This window comes from Protomyctophum bolini, assembly GCF_963924005.1.
Source record: "Protomyctophum bolini genome assembly, chromosome: 5".
In the NCBI taxonomy this organism is placed as follows: Eukaryota; Metazoa; Chordata; class Actinopteri; order Myctophiformes; family Myctophidae; genus Protomyctophum; species Protomyctophum bolini.
The window spans coordinates 32,674,871-32,695,031 of record NC_137866.1 but is presented as its reverse complement, the minus strand read 5'-3'; the positions used below and the strand labels follow the sequence as shown (position 1 = coordinate 32,695,031).

The 20,161-nt window shown below is 38.8% G+C and overlaps 1 protein-coding gene across 1 annotated transcript in view; it reads right to left on the bottom strand.

Moving 5' to 3' along the window:
- Positions 1-13,060: 13,060 nt before the first annotated feature.
- cfap74 (cilia and flagella associated protein 74) overlaps positions 13,061-20,161 on the bottom strand; it is a gene marked incomplete at both ends in the record, with an annotated part of 63,114 nt that continues 56,013 nt past the window's right edge. Inside the window, 7 exons of the mRNA XM_080762895.1 lie at positions 13,061-13,195; positions 13,996-14,130; positions 14,745-14,878; positions 15,689-15,821; positions 16,598-16,752; positions 18,867-18,990; positions 19,762-19,926. Coding sequence (XP_080619021.1) covers positions 13,061-13,195; positions 13,996-14,130; positions 14,745-14,878; positions 15,689-15,821; positions 16,598-16,752; positions 18,867-18,990; positions 19,762-19,926 — 981 coding nt within the window. The remainder of the gene's footprint in view (positions 13,196-13,995; positions 14,131-14,744; positions 14,879-15,688; positions 15,822-16,597; positions 16,753-18,866; positions 18,991-19,761; positions 19,927-20,161) is intronic.

Here is a 20,161-nt window from a genome sequence, read left to right as displayed (position 1 = left end):
AAAAAATTACGAAATGACAAAAACGATGGGTTATAGCCCATGTTTTTTGAAATTTCAAAAAAAAAAGTTAGCCTCGTTTCTCATCATTTTGGACCATGGGCTATAGCCCATATCGTACGGCATACTATAGCGCGCCGTTTTTCATCATTTTTGAGGATTTGAAAAAAATGACGAAATGACAAAAACGCTGGGTTATAGCCCATGTTTTTTGAAATTTTGAAAAGAAAAGTTAGCCTCGTTTCTCATCATTTTGGACCATGGGATATAGCCCATATCGTACGGCATACTATAGCGCGCCGTTTTTCATCATTTTTGAGGATTTAAAAAAAATGACGAAATGACAAAAACGATGGGTTATAGCCCATGTTTTTTGAAATTTTGAAAAAAAAAGTTAGCCTCGTTTCTCATCATTTTGGACCATGGGCTATAGCCCATATCGTACGGCATACTATAGCGCGCCGTTTTTCATCATTTTTGAGGATTTGAAAAAAATTACGAAATGACAAAAACGATGGGTTATAGCCCATGTTTTTTGAAATTTCAAAAAAAAAAGTTAGCCTCGTTTCTCATCATTTTGGACCATGGGCTATAGCCCATATCGTACGGCATACTATAGCGCGCCGTTTTTCATCATTTTTGAGGATTTAAAAAAAATGACGAAATGACAAAAACGATGGGTTATAGCCCATGTTTTTTGAAATTTTGAAAAAAAAAGTTAGCCTCGTTTCTCATCATTTTGGACCATGGGATATAGCCCATATCGTACGGCATACTATAGCGCGCCGTTTTTCATCATTTTTGAGGATTTAAAAAAAATGACGAAATGACAAAAACGATGGGTTATAGCCCATGTTTTTTGAAATTTTGAAAAAAAAAGTTAGCCTCGTTTCTCATCATTTTGGACCATGGGCTATAGCCCATATCGTACGGCATACTATAGCGCGCCGTTTTTCATCATTTTTGAGGATTTGAAAAAAATTACGAAATGACAAAAACGATGGGTTATAGCCCATGTTTTTTGAAATTTCAAAAAAAAAGGTTAGCCTCGTTTCTCATCATTTTGGACCATGGGCTAAAGCCCATATCGTACGGCATACTATAGCGCGCCGTTTTTCATCATTTTTGAGGATTTAAAAAAAATGACGAAATGACAAAAACGATGGGTTATAGCCCATGTTTTTTGAAATTTTGAAAAAAAAAGTTAGCCTCGTTTCTCATCATTTTGGACCATGGGCTATAGCCCATATCGTACGGCATACTATAGCGCGCCGTTTTTCATCATTTTTGAGGATTTGAAAAAAATGACGAAATGACAAAAACGATGGGTTATAGCCCATGTTTTTTGAAATTTCAAAAAAAAAAGTTAGCCTCGTTTCTCATCATTTTGGACCATGGGCTATAGCCCATATCGTACGGCATACTATAGCGCGCCGTTTTTCATCATTTTTGAGGATTTGAAAAAAATGACGAAATGACAAAAACGATGGGTTATAGCCCATGTTTTTTGAAATTTTGAAAAAAAAAGTTAGCCTCGTTTCTCATCATTTTGGACCATGGGCTATAGCCCATATCGTACGGCATACTATAGCGCGCCGTTTTTCATCATTTTTGAGGATTTAAAAAAAATGACGAAATGACAAAAACGATGGGTTATAGCCCATGTTTTTTGAAATTTTGAAAAAAAAAGTTAGCCTCGTTTATCATCATTTTGGACCATGGGATATAGCCCATATCGTACGGCATACTATAGCGCGCCGTTTTTCATCATTTTTGAGGATTTAAAAAAAATGACGAAATGACAAAAACGATGGGTTATAGCCCATGTTTTTTGAAATTTTGAAAAAAAAAGTTAGCCTCGTTTCTCATCATTTTGGACCATGGGCTATAGCCCATATCGTACGGCATACTATAGCGCGCCGTTTTTCATCATTTTTGAGGATTTGAAAAAAATGACGAAATGACAAAAACGATGGGTTATAGCCCATGTTTTTTGAAATTTCAAAAAAAAAAGTTAGCCTCGTTTCTCATCATTTTGGACCATGGGCTATAGCCCATATCGTACGGCATACTATAGCGCGCCGTTTTTCATCATTTTTGAGGATTTGAAAAAAATGACGAAATGACAAAAACGATGGGTTATAGCCCATGTTTTTTGAAATTTTGAAAAAAAAAGTTAGCCTCGTTTCTCATCATTTTGGACCATGGGCTATAGCCCATATCGTACGGCATACTATAGCGCGCCGTTTTTCATCATTTTTGAGGATTTAAAAAAAATGACGAAATGACAAAAACGATGGGTTATAGCCCATGTTTTTTGAAATTTTGAAAAAAAAAGTTAGCCTCGTTTATCATCATTTTGGACCATGGGATATAGCCCATATCGTACGGCATACTATAGGGCGCCGTTTTTCATCATTTTTGAGGATTTAAAAAAAATGACGAAATGACAAAAACGATGGGTTATAGCCCATGTTTTTTGAAATTTTGAAAAAAAAAGTTAGCCTCGTTTCTCATCATTTTGGACCATGGGCTATAGCCCATATCGTACGGCATACTATAGCGCGCCGTTTTTCATCATTTTTGAGGATTTGAAAAAAATGACGAAATGACAAAAACGATGGGTTATAGCCCATGTTTTTTGAAAATTTGAAAAACAAAGTTAGCCTCGTTTCTCATCATTTTGGACCATGGGATATAGCCCATATCGTACGGCATACTATAGCGCGCCGTTTTTCATCATTTTTGAGGATTTGAAAAAAATGACGAAATGACAAAAACGATGGGTTATAGCCCATGTTTTTTGAAATTTTGAAAAAAAAAAGTTAGCCTCGTTTCTCATCATTTTGGACCATGGGCTATAGCCCATATCGTACGGCATACTATAGCGCACCGTTTTTCATCATTTTTGAGGATTTGAAAAAAATGACGAAATGACAAAAACGATGGGTTATAGCCCATGTTTTTTGAAATTTTGAAAAAAAAAGTTAGCCTCGTTTCTCATCATTTTGGACCATGGGATATAGCCCATATCGTACGGCATACTATAGCGCGCCGTTTTTCATCATTTTTGAGGATTTGAAAAAAATGACGAAATGACAAAAACGATGGGTTATAGCCCATGTTTTTTGAAATTTTGAAAAAAAAAGTTAGCCTCTTTTCTCATCATTTTGGACCATGGGATATAGCCCATATCGTACGGCATACTATAGCGCGCCGTTTTTCATCATTTTTGAGGATTTAAAAAAAATGACGAAATGACAAAAACGATGGGTTATAGCCCATGTTTTTTGAAATTTTGAAAAAAAAAGTTAGCCTCGTTTCTCATCATTTTGGACCATGGGCTATAGCCCATATCGTACGGCATACTATAGCGCGCCGTTTTTCATCATTTTTGAGGATTTGAAAAAAATTACGAAATGACAAAAACGATGGGTTATAGCCCATGTTTTTTGAAATTTCAAAAAAAAAAGTTAGCCTCGTTTCTCATCATTTTGGACCATGGGCTATAGCCCATATCGTACGGCATACTATAGCGCGCCGTTTTTCATCATTTTTGAGGATTTGAAAAAAATGACGAAATGACAAAAACGATGGGTTATAGCCCATGTTTTTTGAAATTTTGAAAAAAAAAGTTAGCCTCGTTTCTCATCATTTTGGACCATGGGCTATAGCCCATATCGTACGGCATACTATAGCGCTCCGTTTTTCATCATTTTTGAGGATTTAAAAAAAATGACGAAATGACAAAAACGATGGGTTATAGCCCATGTTTTTTGAAATTTTGAAAAAAAAAGTTAGCCTCGTTTCTCATCATTTTGGACCATGGGATATAGCCCATATCGTACGGCATACTATAGCGCGCCGTTTTTCATCATTTTTGAGGATTTAAAAAAAATGACGAAATGACAAAAACGATGGGTTATAGCCCATGTTTTTTGAAATTTTGAAAAAAAAAGTTAGCCTCGTTTCTCATCATTTTGGACCATGGGCTATAGCCCATATCGTACGGCATACTATAGCGCGCCGTTTTTCATCATTTTTGAGGATTTGAAAAAAATGACGAAATGACAAAAACGATGGGTTATAGCCCATGTTTTTTGAAAATTTGAAAAAAAAAGTTAGCCTCGTTTCTCATCATTTTGGACCATGGGATATAGCCCATATCGTACGGCATACTATAGCGCGCCGTTTTTCATCATTTTTGAGGATTTAAACAAAATGACGAAATGACAAAAACGATGGGTTATAGCCCATGTTTTTTGAAATTTTGAAAAAAAAGGTTAGCCTCGTTTCTCATCATTTTGGACCATGGGCTATAGCCCATATCGTACGGCATACTATAGCGCGCCGTTTTTCATCATTTTTGAGGATTTGAAAAAAATGACGAAATGACAAAAACGATGGGTTATAGCCCATGTTTTTTGAAATTTCGAAAAAAAAAGTTAGCCTCGTTTCTCATCATTTTGGACCATGGGCTATAGCCCATATCGTACGGCATACTATAGCGCACCGTTTTTCATCATTTTTGAGGATTTGAAAAAAATGACAAAATGACAAAAACGATGGGTTATAGCCCATGTTTTTTGAAATTTTGAAAAAAAAAAGTTAGCCTCGTTTCTCATCATTTTGGACCATGGGCTATAGCCCATATCGTACGGCATACTATAGCGCACCGTTTTTCATCATTTTTGAGGATTTGAAAAAAATGACGAAATGACAAAAACGATGGGTTATAGCCCAAGTTTTTTGATATTTTGAAAAAAAAAGTTACCGGTAGCCTCGTTTCTCATCATTTTGGACCATGGGCTATAGCCCATATCGTACGGCATACTATAGCGTGCCGTTTTTCATCATTTTTGAGGATTTAAAAAAAATGACGAAATTACAAAAACGATGGGTTATAGCCCATGTTTTTTGAAATTTCGGAAAAAAAAGTTAGCCTCGTTTCTCATCATTTTGGACCATGGGCTATAGCCCATATCGTACGGCATACTATAGCGCACCGTTTTTCATCATTTTTGAGGATTTGAAAAAAATGACAAAATGACAAAAACGATGGGTTATAGCCCATGTTTTTTGAAATTTTGAAAAAAAAAGTTAGCCTCGTTTCTCATCATTTTGGACCATGGGCTATAGCCCATATCGTACGGCATACTATAGCGCGCCGTTTTTCATCATTTTTGAGGATTTGAAAAAAATGACGAAATGACAAAAACGATGGGTTATAGCCCATGTTTTTTGAAATTTTGGGAAAAAAAGTTAGCCTCGTTTCTCATCATTTTGGACCATGGGCTATAGCCCATATCGTACGGCATACTATAGCGCGCCGTTTTTCATCATTTTTGAGGATTTGAAAAAAATGACGAAATGACAAAAACGATGGGTTATAGCCCATGTTTTTTGAAATTTTGAAAAAAAAAGTTAGCCTCGTTTCTCATCATTTTGGACCATGGGATATAGCCCATATCGTACGGCATACTATAGCGCGCCGTTTTTCATCATTTTTGAGGATTTAAAAAAAATGACGAAATGACAAAAACGATGGGTTATAGCCCATGTTTTTTGAAATTTTGAAAAAAAAGGTTAGCCTCGTTTCTCATCATTTTGGACCATGGGCTATAGCCCATATCGTACGGCATATTATAGCGCGCCGTTTTTCATCATTTTTGAGGATTTGAAAAAAATGACGAAATGACAAAAACGATGGGTTATAGCCCATGTTTTTTGAAATTTTGAAAAAAAAAGTTAGCCTCGTTTCTCATCATTTTGGACCATGGGCTATAGCCCATATCGTACGGCATACTATAGCGCGCCGTTTTTCATCATTTTTGAGGATTTTAAAAAAATGACGAAATGACAAAAACGATGGGTTATAGCCCATGTTTTTTGAAATTTTGAAAAAAAAAGTTAACTCGTTTCTCATAATTTTGGACCATGGGCTATAGCCCATATCGTACGGCATACTATAGCGCGCCGTTTTTCATCATTTTTGAGGATTTGAAAAAAATGACGAAATGACAAAAACGATGGGTTATAGCCCATGTTTTTTGAAATTTTGAAAAAAAAAGTTAGCCTCGTTTCTCATCATTTTGGACCATGGGATATAGCCCATATCGTACGGCATACTATAGCGCGCCGTTTTTCATCATTTTTGAGGATTCAAAAAAAATGACGAAATGACAAAAACGATGGGTTATAGCCCATGTTTTTTTAAATTTCGAAAAAAAAAGTTAGCCTCGTTTCTCATCATTTTGGACCATGGGCTATAGCCCATATCGTACGGCATACTATAGCGCGCCGTTTTTCATCATTTTTGAGGATTTAAAAAAAATGACGAAATGACAAAAACGATGGGTTATAGCCCATGTTTTTTGAAATTTTGAAAAAAAAGTTAGCCTCGTTTCTCATCATTTTGGACCATGGGCTATAGCCCATATCGTACGGCATACTATAGCGCGCCGTTTTTCATCATTTTTGAGGATTTGAAAAAAATTACGAAATGACAAAAACGATGGGTTATAGCCCATGTTTTTTGAAATTTTGAAAAAAAAAGTTAGCCTCGTTTCTCATCATTTTGGACCATGGGCTATAGCCCATATCGTACGGCATACTATAGCGCGCCGTTTTTCATCATTTTTGAGGATTTAAAAAAAATGACGAAATGACAAAAACGATGGGTTATAGCCCATGTTTTTTGAAATTTTGAAAAAAAAAGTTAGCCTCGTTTCTCATCATTTTGGACCATGGGATATAGCCCATATCGTACGGCATACTATAGCGCGCCGTTTTTCATCATTTTTGAGGATTCAAAAAAAATGACGAAATGACAAAAACGATGGGTTATAGCCCATGTTTTTTTAAATTTTGAAAAAAAAAGTTAGCCTCGTTTCTCATCATTTTGGACCATGGGCTATAGCCCATATCGTACGGCATACTATAGCGCGCCGTTTTTCATCATTTTTGAGGATTTAAAAAAAATGACGAAATGACAAAAACGATGGGTTATAGCCCATGTTTTTTGAAATTTTGAAAAAAAAGTTAGCCTCGTTTCTCATCATTTTGGACCATGGGCTATAGCCCATATCGTACGGCATACTATAGCGCGCCGTTTTTCATCATTTTTGAGGATTTGAAAAAAATTACGAAATGACAAAAACGATGGGTTATAGCCCATGTTTTTTGAAATTTTGAAAAAAAAAGTTAGCCTCGTTTCTCATCATTTTGGACCATGGGCTATAGCCCATATCGTACGGCATACTATAGCGCGCCGTTTTTCATCATTTTTGAGGATTTGAAAAAAATGACGAAATGACAAAAACGATGGGTTATAGCCCATGTTTTTTGAAATTTTGGGAAAAAAAGTTAGCCTCGTTTCTCATCATTTTGGACCATGGGCTATAGCCCATATCGTACGGCATACTATAGCGCGCCGTTTTTCATCATTTTTGAGGATTAAAAAAAAATGACGAAATGACAAAAACGATGGGTTATAGCCCATGTTTTTTGAAATTTTGAAAAAAAAAGTTAGCCTCGTTTCTCATCATTTTGGACCATGGGATATAGCCCATATCGTACGGCATACTATAGCGCGCCGTTTTTCATCATTTTTGAGGATTTAAAAAAAATGACGAAATGACAAAAACGATGGGTTATAGCCCATGTTTTTTGAAATTTTGGAAAAAAAGGTTAGCCTCGTTTCTCATCATTTTGGACCATGGGCTATAGCCCATATCGTACGGCATATTATAGCGCGCCGTTTTTCATCATTTTTGAGGATTTGAAAAAAATGACGAAATGACAAAAACGATGGGTTATAGCCCATGTTTTTTGAAATTTTGAAAAAAAAAGTTAGCCTCGTTTCTCATCATTTTGGACCATGGGCTATAGCCCATATCGTACGGCATACTATAGCGCGCCGTTTTTCATCATTTTTGAGGATTTTAAAAAAATGACGAAATGACAAAAACGATGGGTTATAGCCCATGTTTTTTGAAATTTCAAAAAAAAAAGTTAGCCTCGTTTCTCATCATTTTGGACCATGGGCTATAGCCCATATCGTACGGCATACTATAGCGCACCGTTTTTCATCATTTTTGAGGATTTAAAAAAAATGACAAAAACGATGGGTTATAGCCCATGTTTTTTGAAATTTTGAAAAAAAAAGTTAGCCTCGTTTCTCATCATTTTGGACCATGGGATATAGCCCATATCGTACGGCATACTATAGCGCGCCGTTTTTCATCATTTTTGAGGATTTGAAAAAAATTACGAAATGACAAAAACGATGGGTTATAGCCCATGTTTTTTGAAATTTCAAAAAAAAAAGTTAGCCTCGTTTCTCATCATTTTGGACCATGGGCTATAGCCCATATCGTACGGCATACTATAGCGCGCCGTTTTTCATCATTTTTGAGGATTTTAAAAAAATGACGAAATGACAAAAACGATGGGTTATAGCCCATGTTTTTTGAAATTTTGAAAAAAAAAGTTAGCCTCGTTTCTCATCATTTTGGACCATGGGCTATAGCCCATATCGTACGGCATACTATAGCGCGCCGTTTTTCATCATTTTTGAGGATTTGAAAAAAATGACAAAATGACAAAAACGATGGGTTATAGCCCATGTTTTTTGAAATTTTGAAAAAAAAAGTTAGCCTCGTTTCTCATAATTTTGGACCATGGGCTATAGCCCATATCGTACGGCATACTATAGCGCGCCGTTTTTCATCATTTTTGAGGATTTTAAAAAAATGACGAAATGACAAAAACGATGGGTTATAGCCCATGTTTTTTGAAATTTTGAAAAAAAAAGTTAGCCTCGTTTCTCATCATTTTGGACCATGGGATATAGCCCATATCGTACGGCATACTATAGCGCGCCGTTTTTCATCATTTTTGAGGATTCAAAAAAAATGACGAAATGACAAAAACGATGGGTTATAGCCCATGTTTTTTTAAATTTTGAAAAAAAAAGTTAGCCTCGTTTCTCATCATTTTGGACCATGGGCTATAGCCCATATCGTACGGCATACTATAGCGCGCCGTTTTTCATCATTTTTGAGGATTTAAAAAAAATGACGAAATGACAAAAACGATGGGTTATAGCCCATGTTTTTTGAAATTTTGAAAAAAAAGTTAGCCTCGTTTCTCATCATTTTGGACCATGGGCTATAGCCCATATCGTACGGCATACTATAGCGCGCCGTTTTTCATCATTTTTGAGGATTTGAAAAAAATTACGAAATGACAAAAACGATGGGTTATAGCCCATGTTTTTTGAAATTTTGAAAAAAAAAGTTAGCCTCGTTTCTCATCATTTTGGACCATGGGCTATAGCCCATATCGTACGGCATACTATAGCGCGCCGTTTTTCATCATTTTTGAGGATTTAAAAAAAATGACGAAATGACAAAAACGATGGGTTATAGCCCATGTTTTTTTAAATTTTGAAAAAAAAAGTTAGCCTCGTTTCTCATCATTTTGGACCATGGGATATAGACCATATCGTACGGCATACTATAGCGCGCCGTTTTTCATCATTTTTGAGGATTAAAAAAAATGACGAAATGACAAAAACGATGGGTTATAGCCCATGTTTTTTGAAATTTTGAAAAAAAAAGTTAGCCTCGTTTCTCATAATTTTGGACCATGGGCTATAGCCCATATCGTACGGCATACTATAGCGCGCCGTTTTTCATCATTTTTGAGGATTTTAAAAAAATGACGAAATGACAAAAACGATGGGTTATAGCCCATGTTTTTTTAAATTTTGAAAAAAAAAGTTAGCCTCGTTTCTCATCATTTTGGACCATGGGATATAGCCCATATCGTACGGCATACTATAGCGCGCCGTTTTTCATCATTTTTGAGGATTAAAAAAAATGACGAAATGACAAAAACGATGGGTTATAGCTAGGGATGCACCGATCGATCGGCCTCCCGATCGATCGGGCCCGATCACGTCATTTTCAAAAGATCGGGATCGGGAAAAAAATATCGGGAAATATTTATTTATTAAAAAAAAAATTCTTTTTTTTTTATTAAATCATTTCATAATTGTATTTAACGTTACAGAAGAAACGTGACCATCTATAAGTCTTAAAGTCATCCTCCCGAGTCTTTTGTTTTGTTTTTTAATACAGATTGGTTCATAATAACAACAAAACATCCTCCTCTGAGTCGAAACAGCCTCTTGCTGCTGCTCCTAGGAAAACTTGTTGCACGACAGTGACGTTGGCCCTAAACAGCAGATCTGAAAGCTCACAAAGAGTTGCTTTCGCAACGCGCTGTGATCTTGTAGATTTGCTATTGGGCGACGAATGGCGACGTTCGTGTAACTTGCGTGGCTAGTAGGCTAATAGCAGGCCTTGGCCTCACCCCCCGAACCCACCTCACCCCTGCCCACTTTGACAGGCTGGGATGGCTTAGGGTCGACGACAGAGTACAGCATCTTGCAATGGGTCTGGTCCACAAGATTAGATACACCACCAAGATACCCATGTACCTGTCTAAATACTTCCTTAATGTAAACGAAGTCCACACCCACAACACCAGAGGGAGTGCAACAAACCATGTACAACCCAGATTCGGCACAAACAAGGGGCTAAATTATTTTCGCTCCTATGCGACCAAAATGTGGAACGCCCTACCAACAGTCATTAAGACATGTGAATCCCTTGGCTCCTTCAAAACTGCTCTCAAAGGGCACCTACGGATGGCTGCAATTCGAAACTGGCCTCTGTAAAAGCTGAATCTTTATCTGGATTGTACTATGTTTTTGTATGGACGTGGTGTTGGATGCCTGCACATATGCACACATGGCATCAACGCATGGTGTTGTGTGCAGGCGCCCTACACTCTGTCTTTGTACTATGGATTGTACTATGTTTTTGTATGGACGTGGTGTTGGGTGCCTGCACATATGCACACATGGCATCAACGCATGGTGTTGTGTGCAGGCGCCCTACACTCTGTCTTTCAATCAATCAAAAACTTGTTTACAACAGGGTCCACATTGCTCAATTCATCAAAACATTTAGAGACAAACAAATAGACACTTCTATGTAGTTAAAGAACAGAACAGGAATTCATCATATAGGAAGCAAAAAGGGAAAAAATACATACAGTGAGGGGAAAAGGGGGGGGTAAAAGAAAAAGAAAGACAGAGTGTAGGGCGCCTGCACACAACACCATGCGTTGATGCCATGTGTGCACATGTGCAGGCACCCATCACCACATCCATACAAAAACATAGTACAACAGATAAAAGAAGGACAAAGTGCAGGGCGCCTGCACACAACACCATGCGTTGATGCCATGTGTGCATATGGGCAGGCACCCAACACCACGTCCATACAAAAACATAGTACAATACAGATAAAAATTCAGCTTTTACAGAGGCCAGTTTCGAATTGTAGCCATCCGTGTTACATCTCTCTTCTTAAATATTTTTACACTTGACTTTTCTGCACGTTGTCTTGCACATGCTTATCTTGAGCTATTTATCAATACTATCAACTTTGTAAAATAGTGTAAAAATATTTGGTAAAAACCATAAAAACGACAGAGCGTCGCAGTCCCGCCCCCTACCAGGGCCCAGGAAATGATTCTCTGTTCATTTTCCTCAAACATTTCAAAAAGTATCTATTTAAAGACCTTTTAAGCCTCGTACAAAGCCAACTCTTGTCGTGACAAATCCTGACAACAAACAATTAATTAGAAAGAAGAACACTTTCTTTGTTTTTCTTTGGTCCAAAATATTGTGTTTTTTGTCATGTCACAACTCGAGTTGGCTTTGTACGATGCTTATAAGGTCTTTAAATAAATACCTTTTTTTATGGGGAAAATGCATTGGGAATTATTTCCTGGGCCTGGCGTCGTCATGAAATGGGGCGGGACTGCGACGCTCTATAGGCATACTTACATTTTATTTGAGCTGACATTAATAACAACAAGATGGACTGTGGCTGGTCAACTAACACACTGGACTGGACTCTGGAGGGGAAGAGAGTGACATTTCAACAAGTTTCTGAGTGAGTGTAATGATCTGACATCATGGACATTTAGTTAAAGTAAGGGACCTTTAACCTTAGAATGCTGTCATATGATATTGCATACATTTCAGACACAGGAGGGCATGTCAGTGATCTATGGCTGTGTACTTCTAGTCTAGGACATTTAATAGTGTTGTGGTGTTTAAGACCTGTTGCAGTAGAGGTGCAAAGACAGACCACTCATCTTGTTGGGAAACATTGCAGCAGCTGCTGTCAAAGGTTCTCAAATGAAATGTGGAAATCTAAGCTTGTTTACAAACCCTAAAAGCTGAACAGAAATGTAATGTATATATTCCTCCCAATGTTATAGTAAAAAAGACAATTTAATTGTTTATCTTAATTATTTATATGACAATAGATGCCTTGAAGGACCACTTCACTACTTTTCAACCTGTCTTCATATAATATGTCCTCACTAATGTTCATGATAAAATACCATCATTCTTTCCCTAGTTGGTCTGTGTCTCATAGGAGGGCTGCAGGCAGTTCAGAAACCCATCCATCAGTGACATCATCGTACAACTTTGTACGTTTTCAAAAGTTCTGTGAATTGAATAAGTGCCCAAAAATTGGCATCAAAATGTTTTCAGATTAAAATATTCTGAAAATAGGGCTAAAGTGGTTAATTTATGTTGTGTAATCTGCAAAGTAACTAGTAAGTTTTCAAATAATTGTAGTGACAATATTGCCTCTGAGATGTAGTGGAGTAGAATTAGAAGTATTGAAAATTGAAAATACTTCAGTAAAGGAAAAAATACAAATTGCAGTGACTCAGTATTTGAGTATGCTACTGTACATTTCACCTTCACCACATCATTACCGTGACCATTTTCCAAAATATAGCACATTACCTGGGGTAGTGAAACAAGAAACAAGCCTAGCCAGCCAAACAATTTAATTTAATGACAATTGTGTATCTACCTGTACATGGTAAGAATCAGAATACAAATGTAATAAATAAGTACAAATCATACATATATACATATAATATATATATTTGATGTTATTTATTTGTGTTGGTCTTTCACTGACTGACGTTCTGTAGGAGCCATGCAGGACAGAGCCAGCAATGTGATGTTGAAAACTTCTGTCTCATCCCCCCTCAGAGTGAGCAGTGCACATACCTGAGTCACCTCATTGGGCTGAAAAGTACACACACCACACACACCACACACACACACACACACACACACACACACACACACACACACACACACTTTGTATGCAAAAACATTGGCCATGCCCAAAATCATATACTAAGACACACAGTATGCTATTTTCCTACTATTTAGAATCAACCAAGCAGTGCACTCTCACTTCAGACATCAGCGCAGGCCATAGAGTATTAAAAGGATAGAGACTGAACTGGCGCGAAGCTCCGCCCCCTCCGGTATTCATGTCAGTGGAAGTTGCTCAGTGGCGTTTTGAAGCACCCGGAAGGCTGCCGGAAGTACCGTCTATTTCCGCATTTTTTCGCTGATTCAGCATTTGGACACCAAATTTTGGTGTCCAAATGCGGAAGTGCAGCTGGGCTTTAACATTGAGCGCTCGGTTGCACGGGGTTTCCTCGTCAAGAATCCACGGGTCCGCCTGCAGTCCTTCCTCTTACCACTAGGGCCCAGCGCTTCAACATTGGAGTGCTTAGCTGGCCCCTTGGCGCAGGCACACCTTAGCGCACAGCCGAGGACAGACGAAGCTGATGCCCGACGTCATTCCGGCTTTTTAGACAGCTGGTGGATGGAAAAGAAGCTCCACCCCCGCGGCTGACTGACGCGGAGGAGAGCGTTTCCGGGAATCTGTGGAGGTGGAGCTTCTTTTCCATCCACCAGCTGTCTAAAAAGCCGGAATGACATCGGGCATCAGCTTCGTCTGTCCACGGATGTGCGCTAAGGTGTGCCCCCGGCCTATGGAGGTTTGAAAAGTATCTAATCCACAATGATACCTTATGGCCACAGTGTGGAGACCATGTGACAGTGATGGTGCGTCTTTGGCCGGGCTCCACTGTGCCTCTGCTGGGCTCCACGGAGAAGCCTTGCTGCTGTAAGTTCAACAAGTTGTCCCAAAGAAACTCTCCATTCTACGGACAGACAAACAGACATAGCCATCCACTAAAGTAGACTTCTGACATGCGTGTGATAACTGAAAGAAATGTTGCACGCCGGCGTTATTGGGTTGGAAAAAATATATTTTATGAGCTTTGTACGAATGGTTTCAGCCCGATATGAATACCGGAGAAACTTGCCAGTTTAACAAGTCGCCGCGGCGAAAATTCTGCTAACATTCTGTCTTCATCAGTGTAGTATGTCAAACTCACAGATGTTATAGTTCATTTCCAAAGTGATCAAATTATTTTGTGCAATTAAATGGTCAGCTACAGTAGATGATGATAAAAAGGTGAGTATGTGAATGTGAATGTTACTAATGAATTACATTGTTTCGGTACTTTGGTGTTTAAACTTTTAGCATTTCTCTAATGTTAACTCTAAACAACTATCCTCTCTATCTCTCAATTCAATGCAATTTAAATGAATGTGAAGTAAAACAAAAATGCACTAAATCGCGGCGAGTTGGAAAACTGCCGAGTTCTCTGGATACCCCGATATAGTTACCGGTAGTTCTGCCTGGATATTTTAGCCAAATGTCTACTGAGAATAGACTGTTTTGTGTCTGTTGATCCCTTACTTACTGTACCTTTTTACCAGGATGTGTGGAGCGGATGCAGCCCACCTCCAGTTCTCTGACAGCGGGTCTCATGGACCCCTCACCGTAGACCGCCCTCAGAGTCAGGAGCACAGGTACGATGGGCTTCTCTGACCTCTCCGAGTCTAGCACGCCACACAAGCACAGAGGAGAAAGATGCAGTTACTGCCACGACATGTCTGGTTTAAGTAAACAAAGCGGCAGTGGCTCAGGGGTAGAGTGGCCGGTAGAGCAGCCGGATGGGAGCCGTGAGGTTGCAAGTTCGATCCTGGGCTCCCCCAGAGTTAGTGTCGATGTGTCCTTGAGCAAGATGCTGAACCCCTAATTGCTCCCGATGTGCAGGTTGGTGCCTTGCATGGTTTCCTCCAGCATCGATGGGTGAATGTGATGCACAATCTATGTAAAGCGCTTTCGATAAAAGCGCTATATAAATGCACCATTTACCATTTACAAAGCGGCTCAAATGATCAGTGTTATTACTTGGATGTCCTTTGTGTCGCATACCGAAAATAGCCGTCTACAAGCGCACAACGTGCCACAGCATTGTATTTCAGCTGGATATACCATTGCATTTTCAAAGGATATCAAAGCTATATGTGATAAAAATGAAAGATTTGCCCAGATAGAGAAGTAGGTTTAGGATATGGTACTAGCTTCAATATTGGATGGATGAATCGTGATGTTAATGTAGATATTCTGTTTCCCACATTCTTCAGATCTGATATCCAGCATCTCTACGATGAATAATGTATTATTTTTAACACTTGTCCCACCGTTACATCATTAAAGTCATGAGTAATCTAAGTATGGACTATACTATGAATGATTAAGACACAAATAAAAGAGAGATAATGTGCTTGTGCAGACCATCTAGCAAGCAAGAGAAATAAAGACAGAGAAGGGCAAAAAGGTTGGGAGTTGCCAGCTGTGACTACCTGTGAATTCAGTCCTCCGGTCTCCTATGAGGGGCAGCAGAGATTCAATGTTCACTGCCAGCGTGTCTCCTCCACACACATACATGGTGTGGGAGCAGGCAGCACCCTTCAGGTCCATCACACACGCTATACTCTGTTCAATGACAATTAATGGCTGAGGGTTAGGGTAAGTCTGGCTCTGTGTATATATGGGCACACAAACACAACGCATTGTGGACATTCTCTTTAGACCTGAGATTTCTACAAAATGTCTTCTAAATCATGACAGTTTTCTGAAAACCTCATGTTTCTATGTCAGTGGTTCTCAAACATTTTCATGTCAAGGACCCCCGAATATATATGTAATTCGCCGCCAACCCCCATCTGAAAATATGTAGTTCCAGTGGGGTACCTCCCAGAAGCAAATATTTGAGTTAAAACGTTTGCTCTGAAAGAATATATATTCAAAGATTTGTGCCGCATTTTCACGATTTTTCATACAAGCTCGTAGCGCGGCACTCGCGCTATGAGCTTGTAGATCTGCTATTTTTCAATAGCTAAAGTACAGGGGTTCCCGCCAGGGGCGGAAACTCCGTGGGTTCAGAGGCGCAAATGAACCCACTGGCATTTTGGCAAAATATATCAATATGCAGTATATGCACCCACTGTCCACTGAAATTTCCCTTCCCCAGTGGTCATGTTGTCATGCACGTAGTCACATACCTTTACCTTTACATTAACAAACTGTAAATAAAGTACCAACCGAAAACCGGGGGGGGGCGTGGCTGCATGAACCCACTGCCGTTATAAGAACCTTCCGCCTCTGGTTCCCGCCCAGAATGGGTTAAAATGTTTTCAAAAGGTTGGTTTTTTTGCCTGTTAGCATGCCCAAAATAGTGAATGTGCTCAGTGTATGTGTGTTCTAGTGACCTTGTTGCTGAGCTCCACAGTGAGCCTGTCAGAGTAGTGGATGGATGGGTGATCAGGCTGGAAGGTGACCACGATGTCCTGGCTCTGTCCTGGAGCTATGGAGCCTTTCATGGGACTCGCACTGAACACACTGAGCCCACTGTAGTTCTGGGTTCCTGGTACAGGTCAACATGGAACAAACCTTGTATCATATTTCACATCAAGCTATTCATATAGCTTATTGGATTTATTTATACATGTGTAATATACAGTGGTGGAAAAAGTACAAAAATATTTTACTTAAGTAAAATACTGATTCTCTACTTGAAAATTACTTAAGTAAAAGTACAAAGTGCCCATTAAGAAAGTTACTTAAGTAAAAGTATAAAAGTACCTCAAATAAAATGTACTTAAGTACAAAAATTTACCCGGCGTAAAATGTACTTAAGTATAAAAGTAAAAATTACAAAGTACAAGTACAAAGTACAAAGTACAAAATACAAAATTATTTTCAAAATGAATACAAAGAAATGAATTTCCAAAATTGTCATCCTGTCAAAAGTGGCTTTATTCCAAAAAATACTGAAAATACAGAACCCCCAACAGCATACATCGTGTTGGGAAAGTTCTTTTTTTTTAGGAACTATAGTTCAGTTCACAGTTCAACATTTTTAAAATGAACTAGTTCCGTTCATAGTTCATCATTCCAAATTTTTTATAGTTCTTTTTCGTTGTTTTTTTGCTTTAATTTTTATATATTTTTTACATTTTACAAAAATTGCTCTTTTGCAATGTGAAATGTCACCGAATTATTTATCCTTCTCTATATGGGCTTTTGCATGCTTTTATTGTGAAGGCAAAAGTTTCTGAACGTTCTCAGAGCCTGCATCTCCGCATGCTGGGGTTGGTTGATCTACAAGCTCACAACGTGTCCGGACGCGACGAGTTGTGAGCTTGTATATCAGCTATTTTCAGCACGGAACACTTTGTACGGCGAAGAATAAATTAGGCTTCATTCACTGTGGAAGAGAGATGTCTTTTGTTGGCCGTTCGTGGCGATATTATGGACACGTACCTCCTCGAAGCGATAATAACCAACTAAGCTATTGGAAGCTATTTTTCGTGGCACATTATGTGTGTACAACAACAAGTTCCCTCAGTGTTTGTGTTAGGAGTTGGGACAGTGTCTGCTGTCTGTCAGCGTGCATGATCATCATGCAGTAGCTAGATGCGCGCTCCAGTGACGGCTGAGAAAGATTAGTTAATTTGTGTCGGATAGGGACTTATTGGTTGGTTTTCCGCTAAATATTAAGGCATGTTTAATGCATCCATGTTGAATGCGTGTGACAAAACAACACAGTGTGTGCGTCTTGCCGTCTTCAAAGCAGGCCAGGCAGCAGAACACAACTCCGCCCCCTATTATCTGAGAGTGGAGCAGCCCTGTTCAATTCTCAACTGCGCATTCCTCCAGTACGACAAATATAAGATTTTATTATTTAATTTGTAGCGAGTAACGAGGTGTCCGATTTTAAATATAGCGCATTAAAAGTACGATTTTTTCCTTGTAAATGTAACGAAGTAAAAGTAAAAATACAGCAAAAGAAAAGTAGTCAATAAAAGTACAAATTCTCCAAACTTGTACTTAAGTACAGTAACGAAGTAATTGTACTTCGTTATTTTCCACCACTGGTAATATATATTGTTGTTTGCACAGTATGTCTGGCCTCATGGGGATGGGTGGAAGGGAGGTGTGGGGAAAATTTAAAAATCACAAGCGTGTGAAGTGAGGGGGCACTCTTATGATCATACATCATCACATACTATGCTCAGCCAATCAAATCATCACTTTTCTGCCCTCACTTTTATCTTCAATATGTACTTTTCTCAGCCAATCAAATCATCGCTATGGGGTGATCAGCCAATCAAACCCAGAAAGCTGGGCATATAGTTGATGCCTCATCCATACAGGTTGATGCATTTATTTGTGGTGAAAAGTCAACCTATTTCCAACCTATTTCCGAATAAAACAATTGTGTTGCTTAAGCTTTATCACTCATGTAATATTTGTATTCTGTGTGGATGTATTCTTAAAAAGAAAAAGAAACAATCTTCTTTGGGAATTAGTCAGAGACGGTTGCACAAAGGTGTTGCGCACCAAAAACAGCCAATCTATAAGCTCACAACGCGCTGTACTGGAACATGTTGTGTGCTTGTAGTCGACCGTCTGTTTCTGGTGTGCGACACGATATGCAACTCAGGCTTAATTGTCCTTGTTGAGGTCAGGCCTTACCCACAGTGGTCCGTGTGTGTGGGTAACTGCTGAGCAAGCTGTCGGCTCCACTCTGAGGCCTGGGCACAGCCATGCTGGCCAGCAGTACTCTGAAACCCACCGCCACACACGAGCTGTTCTGCAACTGGACGAGAAGAAGAGACCAGGATGAATATTGGAATCCTGCCACTAAGGTTCGAGTCATATTAAGGCCCCATTTACACTGGCAGTGAGCCAAATCTAGCCTGAATCAGATCTGTGCCACATCCAGATTGAAATCTGATTTGTTTAAAAAGGTCTAAATGCAGACAGTTCACATACAGGTCACATGGAATCAGATTTTTTTCCAATGTGACTTGAGCCACATTCAGAGGTGGTTTCTAAAGTTTTCATGCTTTTAAGCAGATCTACAAGCTTGATGTTTATTTGCTATCCTAACTAGTTTGGAGAAATTCAAGCATTCATGTACGTGAAAGTAATTTCACTGTATAAAGCCAGCCTAATTCCATTATAAGTGAATTCTGTTGTGTTCTAATAGAAGCATTGTCAGGCTACTGGCCTACTTTTGAGAAATAGTTAGTAGATTTTGATTATTATTACAATACATTACTCACTTCAGCCCTTTGTACATTTTCGGCCATTTGATAGATCTACAAACTCACAATGCGTCACGATGCATTGTGAGCTTGTAAATCTGTTTGTTTTACAAAAGATTTGAAAATATAAAAATGGGACATGCTGCATAATGAGTACTTATATATTTAGTACTTTAAGTACATTTTCATGCCAATACTTTTGTACTTTTACTTAAGTACATTTAGAATTTCGGACATTTACTTGTAACGGAATCTTTCTATATTATAGCATTTATACATTTACTTAAGTAAAACATTTGAGTACTTTTTCCACCACCGACCTTGAGGACACGCGAGGCGCTCTCCTGCTCCAGCACATAGCCCAGGTCGAGGAGGTCTCCGATGGGCGAGCAGGCAACGTTAGACTGCACCCCCTCCCCACACAGCGTCACAGCCAGCGTCGTCCTCCTGGGACACTGGACGTGTATGTCCAGAGTCTCACGGTACTGGGAGGGAGGAGCAGGGGTCACCACCAACATTTTTGTCAACATTCCATTTTTGCCACGGACATACTGTATAAAATGAGTGCACAATAATGTTAGAAACGCATGAATAGATAGCCCTGAATGACCATAACAGGTCTGGCAAATAAAACATTTGAAAATAAGACATTTGAGAACCACTAGTACTAGACTACTGTGCCAGTGTGCCACAGTGTCATAGTAAATATTTGTACATATT